The sequence below is a fragment of the Oncorhynchus kisutch genome, linkage group LG22 (assembly GCF_002021735.2).
Source record: "Oncorhynchus kisutch isolate 150728-3 linkage group LG22, Okis_V2, whole genome shotgun sequence".
Taxonomy (NCBI): Eukaryota; Metazoa; Chordata; class Actinopteri; order Salmoniformes; family Salmonidae; genus Oncorhynchus; species Oncorhynchus kisutch.
In genome coordinates, this window is record NC_034195.2 from 31,311,740 (window position 1) to 31,320,947 (window position 9,208).

At 44.3% G+C, this 9,208-nt stretch overlaps 1 protein-coding gene across 1 annotated transcript in view; it reads left to right on the forward strand.

Moving 5' to 3' along the window:
- The window catches only part of LOC116356385 (cadherin-related family member 5-like), a 32,103-nt gene extending 23,856 nt beyond the window's left edge, over positions 1–8,247 (forward strand). Inside the window, exons 4-17 of the mRNA XM_031802158.1 lie at positions 956–1,158; positions 1,291–1,347; positions 1,447–1,539; positions 1,792–1,878; positions 1,995–2,105; positions 2,408–2,578; positions 2,667–2,757; positions 3,365–3,471; positions 3,629–3,829; positions 3,933–4,064; positions 4,184–4,262; positions 5,907–6,100; positions 6,225–6,245; positions 6,530–8,247. Of these exons, the coding sequence (XP_031658018.1) occupies positions 956–1,158; positions 1,291–1,347; positions 1,447–1,539; positions 1,792–1,878; positions 1,995–2,105; positions 2,408–2,578; positions 2,667–2,757; positions 3,365–3,471; positions 3,629–3,829; positions 3,933–4,064; positions 4,184–4,262; positions 5,907–6,100; positions 6,225–6,245; positions 6,530–7,615 (2,633 nt within the window). The 3' untranslated portion in view covers positions 7,616–8,247. The remainder of the gene's footprint in view (positions 1–955; positions 1,159–1,290; positions 1,348–1,446; positions 1,540–1,791; positions 1,879–1,994; positions 2,106–2,407; positions 2,579–2,666; positions 2,758–3,364; positions 3,472–3,628; positions 3,830–3,932; positions 4,065–4,183; positions 4,263–5,906; positions 6,101–6,224; positions 6,246–6,529) is intronic.
- Positions 8,248–9,208: the final 961 nt, after the last annotated feature.

Here is a 9,208-nt window from a genome sequence, read left to right on the forward strand (position 1 = left end):
TGAACATCTCTAAAAGTAAGAGCATTGTATTTGGTACAATTCATTCCCTATGTTCTAGACCTCAGCTGAATATGGTAATGAATGGTGTGGCTGTTGAACAAGTTGAGGAGACTAAATTACTTGGTGTTACCTTAGATTGTAAACTGTCATGCACAACACATATAGATTCAATGGTTGTACAGATGGGGAGAGGTCCGTCTGTAATGAAGAGATGCTCTGCTTTTTTGACATCACGCTCCACAAAGCAAGTCCAGTAGGTTCTAATTTGATCTTATCTTGATTATTGTCCAGTCATGTAGTCAAGTGCTGCAAAGAAAGACCTAGTTAGGCTGCAGCTGGCCCAGAACAGAGCGGCACTTCTTGCTCTTCATTGTAATCAGAGGGCTATATGAATACTATGCACGCCAGTCTCTCTTGGCTAAGGGTTGAGGAAATTCTGACAGCGCCACTTCTGGTTTTTATATGAAACATTCATGTGTTGGAAATTCCAAATTGTTTTCAGAATCAACTTACACACAGCACGGACACATACACTTACCACATCAGACATGCCACCAGGGGTATTTTCCCAGATCACAGGTCCATACCAAATTCAAGGAGACGTACAGTATTATATAGAGCCATGAGTGCATGGAACTTCCTTCCATCTTATATAGCCCAAGTGAACAGCAAACCTGGATTCAAAATACAAATAAAGCAACACCTCACGGCACATCGCCTCTCCCCCATGTGACCTACTTGTTGTGTGTATATACTGACATGTATGTGTAACTGATAGATGCACACACACACTACAAGTTCATGTTTTTAAATATATGGAAATTATAAAAACATTTGTCTGTAATCTCTTTTTTGTCATGTAAGACTAGCTGTTGCCATGGGGATCCTAATCAATCACATCAAACAGTTTGTCTGATTGGCTACTCTGCTAATCACAAGCTTGTCTGATTGTCAGGGAACCCATGTCTGGAGGGCCATGATGTGTTTTCCAAGGTCAAAGAGAACAGCATGATAGGAGAACTCATCGCTGAGCTCAACACTGAGCTGACAGCCAATGATGTTGTCTGGAGCTTAACTGGGGAGGACGCTGATTGGTTCTTCCTAGAAAGGCGGAGCATCAGACTCAATGCCCCATTGGATAGAGTTCTGGACCGGGAGGTAAAAACATTATCACAACTTCATCACAATGATGACAGGGTTCTGTCTTGGTTTAGTTGACTCAAAGAACAACACTCAGCAGGGTCATGTGCAGATATGAAGCATTATATATGTTGTGTGTGTGTGTCTCAGGTGCAGGGCCCAGTCCTGATGGCAGCGTTGACCTGCTATGAGGAGGACACTGTGCAGGTAGAGACTGTACATATCTGGAAATATATTTGTCCTTTATACCAAAGTGATATTACTATGGATCCAAAACTTCTAAATGTGGGTGTGTGTGTGTTTCAGAGTGAGTACAGGATCATGGTGGAGATTCTGAATGAGAATGATAACACTCCTGAGTTTGTGGAGAGCACCATACAGCCTCGCAGCATCAGTGAGGTAAGTAGGCTACACTACATACATGCTCACGTACGCACACATATACAGTACACACACACACACACACACACACACACACACACACACACACACACACACACACACACACACACACATACACACATACACACACACACACACACACACACACACACACACACACACACACACACACACACACACACACACACACACACACACACACACACAGACATAAACTGAATCTGATTTTTGCTTGATGTCCATGTCTAGCTGGCTGAGGTGAAGACAGTGGTGTTTACAGTCCAGGCCACAGATGCAGATGGCGACACCATAATGTACTCCATCGACCAGACCTCGGTACTGTATCAATAAAGTTTTATACTTAAATACCAGATCTCCTTACTGTATCAAAAAAAATTAAATTCTGCATTGAAATGAGTGAGTGCAGTATTTGTGTGTGGTCTCTGTTCCAGCCTGATGCTGCCTACTTCAGAGTGGATCTCCCTAACAGTGGAGAGGTGATACTGGCCAAGCCTCTGGACTACGAGACTAAAACACAACTGAAGATCATCATATATGCTTCGGTACCCTAAATGCACCTAGCCTATAGTTACAGAAAAACTTGGCGGTGCCTACCATCTGCTTGATATATTTTGTGAATAATGCACACCTTTAACCAATCAGATTGTATGACTGGAACTAATATCTCAGTCTGATATACGGTGTGTGTGTCTGTGTCTGTGTGTGTGTGTGTGTGTGTGTGTGTGTGTGTGTGTGTGTGTGTGTGTGTGTGTGTGTGTGTGTGTGTGTGTGTGTGTGTGTGTGTGTGTGTGTGTGTGTGTGTGTGTGTGTGTGTATGCCTGTGTGAGTGTTTGTGTGTGTGTAGGAGATGAACACTGTGGAGAAGTTCAACACTAGTGCCATCCTGACCGTGAATATCTTGGACGGAGATGACCAGTACCCACAATTCCTGCCGTGCATGCCCCCCTCTAATGACCAATCGAATCGTGTCTGCAGCAACCCTGTCTACACGGTTAACATCACAGAAGGCGAACAGGTTAGTGCCCAGGGTTAGGGTTAGGTGTTGGTGGTAGGTGTTAGGGGTTAGGGACTGATGTATTCTGTTAATGTTGTCCCTGTTATAGGACGTTCTTCTGGACTTCTCTCCTGGGCCGATCAATGCTGTGGATGGAGACAGAGGCCTCAGCTCACCTCTCAGCTATAGCATTCTGTCAGGTACAACACACACACACACATACAAACCACCATCGTTTATCTTCAGAATGAAATGCAACGTAGTATTGGGAGTATATAAACAGTATAGTTTACAAGGCTACCAATTACTTCACACTGGAAAAAGTTAAGCTAAACTAAACCTACTCTTAAGAAAATTATAGTTTACTTAACTAAAGTTACTCTGAAAAAGTAGTTCACTACATCCAAACTACTTGATGAAAAATTATCATATGTAAATCTGTTATGTCACAGACTACAAATTGCAAGGACAGATCACGTTGGGGTCATATGTTAGCAGAATGTGCAATAAGGCCTATTAAACACAAAAATGATGTTGTAAGTGAGAATTAGGCAGGTCTGAAGCCAATAAAGGAAATTATTGCCAACTTCACCCAAATGTAATTAAATATTTGCAAAACAATGTGTGTAGTTCCAGTAGTTACCTACACTGCTACTTGGCAAAAAAAAGTAATTAAATACTGAAAACAATACCTAGATTTGAATTTAGTTCAACTACCACCAAGCTCCTGCAAAATGTAGCTATATTACTAGTTTAACTACATGTAGTTCACTACTCCCCAACACTGTTGACAATATATGTTGTCAGGGGCTGATAATGGGCGTTTTGTGATGGATGAGGTGACAGGGGAGGTGCGTCTGATGAAAGAAGTAGAGAACAGACTACTGACACCCACACTACGCCTACGGGTCATGGTGAGACACACACACACACACACACACACACACACACACACACACACACACACACACACACACACACACACACACACACACACACACACACACACACACACACACACACACGACTACAGAGACTCTAAATAACTGAAAACTCTCTCCCCCTCCTCAGGCGTACCAGAGGAATGATCCTAGGAAGTACTCAGTTGCCACAGTGGTGATCCGTGTTGTGGCTGTCAACCGCTTTCCTCCCCAGTTTGGTCGGGCCGAATACCGTGGTTTTGTCACTGAAGGCAACAGCCCTGCCTCACTGGTCAACACTTATGGAAACACTGTGCTGCTGCTACAGATACAGGACAGGGACTTCTCTGATGTATGCATACAAACACACACACACACACACGCTCATACACACAGCTGGACTATGCATCGTGTAATATTCTGTAACTTCAACTCTCTCTTCCCTTAATTGGTAGGGGATTAATCCCAAGATGCACTACTCCCTGAGGTCCTCGTCCAATCACACAGAGTTTTACCACATCACACAGGAGGGCCTTCTGATCGCCAGGACCAATCAGTTACGGCCATCACAGAAACACAGTCTGAAGGTGGGCTTTGATTGGACAGAACAGTATTTGAGAGAACAACGTAATGATGGACAAGCTAAATTGGTGATGATGATGATGATGATGATGATGATGATGATGATGATGATGATATCATGCAGGTAGTGGCTGTGGATCTGGAGTCAGGTGACATGGCCACGGCTCTCATAAAGGTGGAGGTGCTGTATGAAGGACAAATAGGTAACACAGCCGCACACACATACACACACACACACAATTACAATTTGTGTGGTCGTACTTGCTCTCAGTGTAAGTGTGCATACAGTACCAGTCAAAAGTCTGGACACACCTACTATTTCAAGGGTTTTTCTTCATTTTTACTATTATCTACATTGTAGAATAATAGTGAAGACATTAAAACTGTGAAATAACACATTTGGAATCATGTAGTAACCAAAAAAGTGTAAAACAAATCCAAATATATTTGAGATTTGAGATTCTTCAAAGTAGCCACCCTTTGCTTGATGACAGCTTTACCTTTACCAACAGTCTTGAAGGAGTTCCCACATATGCTGAGCACTTGTTGGCTGCTTTTTCTTCACTCTGCGGTCCAACTCATCCCAAACCATCTCAATTGGGTTGAGGTCGGGTGATTGTAGAGGCCAGGTCATCTGATGCAGCACTCCATCACTCTCCTTCTTGGTCAAATAGCCTTTACACACCCTTGGGGTGTGTTAGGTCGATGTTCTTTTGAAAAACAAATGATAGTCCCACTAAGCAAAATCCAGATGGGATGGCGTATCGCTGCAGAATTCTGTGGTAGCCATGCTGGTTAAGTGTGCCTTGAATTCTAAATAAAACACAGACAGTGTCACCAGTAAAGCACCCCCACACCATCACACCTCCTCCTCCATGCTTCACGGTGGGAACCACACATGCAGAGATCATCTGTTCACCTACTCTGAGTCTCGCAAAGACACGGCAGTTGGAACCAAAAATCTCAAATTTGGAGTCATCAGACCAAATGACAGATTTCCACTGGTCGAATGTCCATTGCTCGTGTCTCTTGGCCCAAGCATGTCTCTTCATATTATTGGTGTCCCTTAGTAGTGGTTTCTTTGCAGCAATTCAACCATGAAGGCCTGATTCACACAGTCTCCTCTGAAAAGTTGATGTTGAGATGTGTGTGTTACTTGAAGTCTGTGAAGCATTTATTTGGGCAGCAATTTCTGAGGATGGTAACTCTAATGAACTTATCCTCTGCAGCAGAAGTAACTCTGGGTCTTCCTTTCCTGTGGCGATCTTTCATCCATCATAGCACTTGATGATTTTTGCGACTGCACTTGAATAAACTTTCAAAGTTCTTGAAATGTTCCATATTGACTGACCTTTATATCTTAACGTAATGATGGACTGTTGTTTGTCTTTGCTTATTTGAAATGTTCTTGCCATAATATGGACTTGGTCTTTTACCAAATAGGGCTATCTTCTGTATACCAACCCTACCTTGTCACAACACAACTGATTGGCTCAAATACATTAAGAAGGAAAGAAATTCCTCAAATGAACTTTTAACAAGGCGCACCTGTTAATTGAAATGCATTCCAGGTGACTAGCTCATGAAGCTGGTTGAGAGAATGCCAAGAGTGTGCAAAGCTGTCATCAAGACAAAGGGTGGCTACTTTGAAGAATCTCAAATATAAAATACATTTTGATTTGTTTAACACTTTTTTGGTTACTACATGATTCCATATGTGTTATTTCATAGTGTTGATGTCTTCACTATTATTCTACAACATAGAAAATAGTTTTTAAAAAATAAAGAAAAACCCTGGAATGAGTAGGTGTGTCCAAACCTTTGACAGGTACTATATGTGTGTGCAGTCCCTCAGGGCCCATTGGGGGACGGGCGTCTCCATGGTAGCTGTGCAGTAGGCAAGGCTATGGGTGTGGTCATCCTGGGACTGACTCTGTTAGGCTGCGCTCTGTATGCACTGCAGCATGTCCTCCGGACATACAGAGGACTGAAGGACCCAGAGGACAGGGGCTGTATAGCACAGGGAAAACACCCCAATGTGGTGAGATATACTGACACTTCACCCTGACCCCTACCCTTTTAACTTTTAACCTCTAACATTTACACATTCTAGTCCTGTGCACTGACCTGTGCGTCTCTCTGTTTGATCTACCCTGCTGGTCTAGAGATTACAATGGTTCCAACTGGTGAGTCTCTGTGTGTGTGTGTGTGTGTGTGTGTGTGTGTGTGTGTGCGCGTGTGTGTGTGTGCGCGTGTGTGTGTGTGTGTGTGTGTGTGTGTGTGTGTGTGTGTGTGTGTGTGTGTGTGTGTGTGTGTGTGTGTGTGTGTGTGTGTGTGTGTGTGTGTGTGTGTGTATGTGAGACCTTTCCAACTGGTGAGTTAAAAGACAAAGGAGCAAGTGAGCTAACATCACATAGTGTATCAGTGAGACAGTCAGTCAGCCATGTCGATTTGTGACTTTTTTCCCCAGGTGAGTCACAGTAGCCCCATGCCAGTCCTTGATGAGGTGAAGTTCAAAAAGGAGGGTCTAAGCACCTCCACCTCTACCTCCAAGCTACTGGGCGGTCAGAGCATTTACACACCTGCAGACTCGGACCCTTCTCCATTCAACGCTTTACCCATAGCTACACCCTCAACAACCTACATCCAGCCTATACTAGCCAACTCCACCCATACACCTACAACCATCACACCTGAACTACTCAAGACATCCACTCAACTCCTGGGCAACTCCAGCTCTAGTACACCCCTACACCCATCACCTACACCTACCATGGATCAGACAGACTCGCCTTTAGCTACACACCCCTCCCCTGTTGCAGATCCAATAGGTACACACACTCAGGTAGAAGAGACACCTACCTCACCTAACCATCAGCAGGTACACACACCTTTACCTCCTCCCACTCCGATCAACTCACCCCCTCACCCCACCCCCCCTCCTACCTCACCTACCACACCTCTCCCTTTCTCACCTACTCCAGACCCGATACACAATCCTGAATGTACAGGATATAATCACACACCTTTACTTACTCCACCCTGTCCAGAGCAGGACAGGGTAGGGACACCCCCACCTAAACCCACCCCAGGGCAAACACATACCCCTGTACTGACCATCACCTGCCCAGAGCAGGTAGGACAACCAGGGTACCCTGAGGAGCGCAGACCCTCCACCCACAGCCCTGAGACAGCCTCCATCGGTGATGATGACTGCTTCCTGGGGGATGATGAGGCCACCAGGAACAGTGATGATGATGAGGATGAAGAGCTGGTGAGACTCTATTCTCACATACAGCCCACATTCCTGATAACAGACTACGACAATGGCATCACGACTGAGATCCCTCCCAGTGGTGGAGAGGAGGAGGGGACTGGGAACAGCGAAGGAGTGGAGAGAGAGAGGGATTGGATGGAGGGAAACAAGGAAAGGGCCGGGAGAGACAGGGATGATATGCAAGGAAAGGGGGGTAAATTAGAGAGCGAAGGGGAGAGTCCATCATTTCAACCCTGTGATACAGAGCAGGAAGTATCAGTGGGCCAATCAAAGGAGTGATAAACAGTAACCCAGCAACACTCTATTGCAACACTCTCTAGTCACTGAGGCCAAACACTTACGAACACTCTGAAACACGCTTGCACAAACACACACAGACACACACACACGTACACTGATGATATTGGAACACCCTAGACTTGCCTCAAGCAAGTGTAGGTGAAACACAACACAACAGGCCATGTGTCTGAGATATAGGCCACACTCCTCTTGTAAGGCCTTTGACTTGAGTCTTTTGCGTTACTGTGTTTTTGTTGATGTTCTTATTTTGTTCTAAAATGGTTCAAGGGATTCCTGCACACTGTGTGTAGGCCTACTTCTGTCCTCCCCTTTGACCATTCTTATTTAGTTTTGACAAAAAACACCCCTGTGATAAGATGTTACCTACTTCAGTGCTAGCCATGAACTTCATGCTTCTCACGTAGTTCCAATGTCCACAACACAGGATTTGGAATGATGGTCACGAGAAATTGCTTCAGCAAATGTTTTGTTGTTTGGATTGTGTGTTCTTCTACTGTATTTCTGTGTAGCATGATGTAAAATATGATGACCAGAATTTGCAGGTTACATCAACTGTCTCAGTCTGTCTCTACAGTATAAATCAGTAAAGCCATCATGTGACTGAAGCACTGGTTCATGGGAGTTGTGGTTCTTATACCCTGGAAACTAACACACACACACACAGACACACACACACACACATACAGAGAGGGAGACAGAGAAATGCTCAGTCAAATCCATATATACTGAACAAAAATATAAACGCAACATGCAACAATTTCAAAGACTTTACTGAGTTACAGTTCATATAAGGAAATCAGCTAATTGAAATAAAATCATTAGGCCCTAAATGGATTTCACATGACTGGGAATGCAGATATGCGTCTGTTGGTCACAAATACCTTAAAAACAAGGCATGGGCATGGATCAGAAAACCAGTCATTACCTGGTGTGATCACCATTTGCCTCATGCAAATGTGAAACATCTCCTTCGCATAGAGTTGATCAGGCTGTTGATTGTGGCCTGTGTAATGTTGTCCCACTCCTCTTCAATGGGTGTGCGAAGTTGCTGGAATTTGCTGGGAACTGGAACACGCTGTAGTACATGTCGATCAAGAGCATCCCAAACATGTGCATCTCTGTGCATTCAAAATGCCATCAATAAAATGCAATTGTGTTCGTTGTCCTCAGCTTATGCCTGCCCATACCATAACCCCACCGCCACCATGGGGCACTCTGTTTACAATGTTGACATCAGCAAACCGCTCGCCCACTTGACGCCATACACAGGGCCTGCAGTTGTGAGGCCGGTTGGATGTACTGCAAAATTTTCTAAAAACGATGTTGGAGGCGGCTTATGGTGGAGAAATTAACATTCAGTTCTCTGGCAACAGCTCTGGTGGACATTCCTGCAGTCAGCATGCCAATTGCACACTCCCTCAAAACTTGAGACATCTGTGGCATTGTGTTGTGTGACAAAACTGCACATTTTAGAGATACACCTGTGTAATGATCATGCTGTTTAGACAAGCTTCTTAATATGCTACACCTGTCAGGTGGATGGATTATCTTGGAAAGGAGAAATGCTCACTA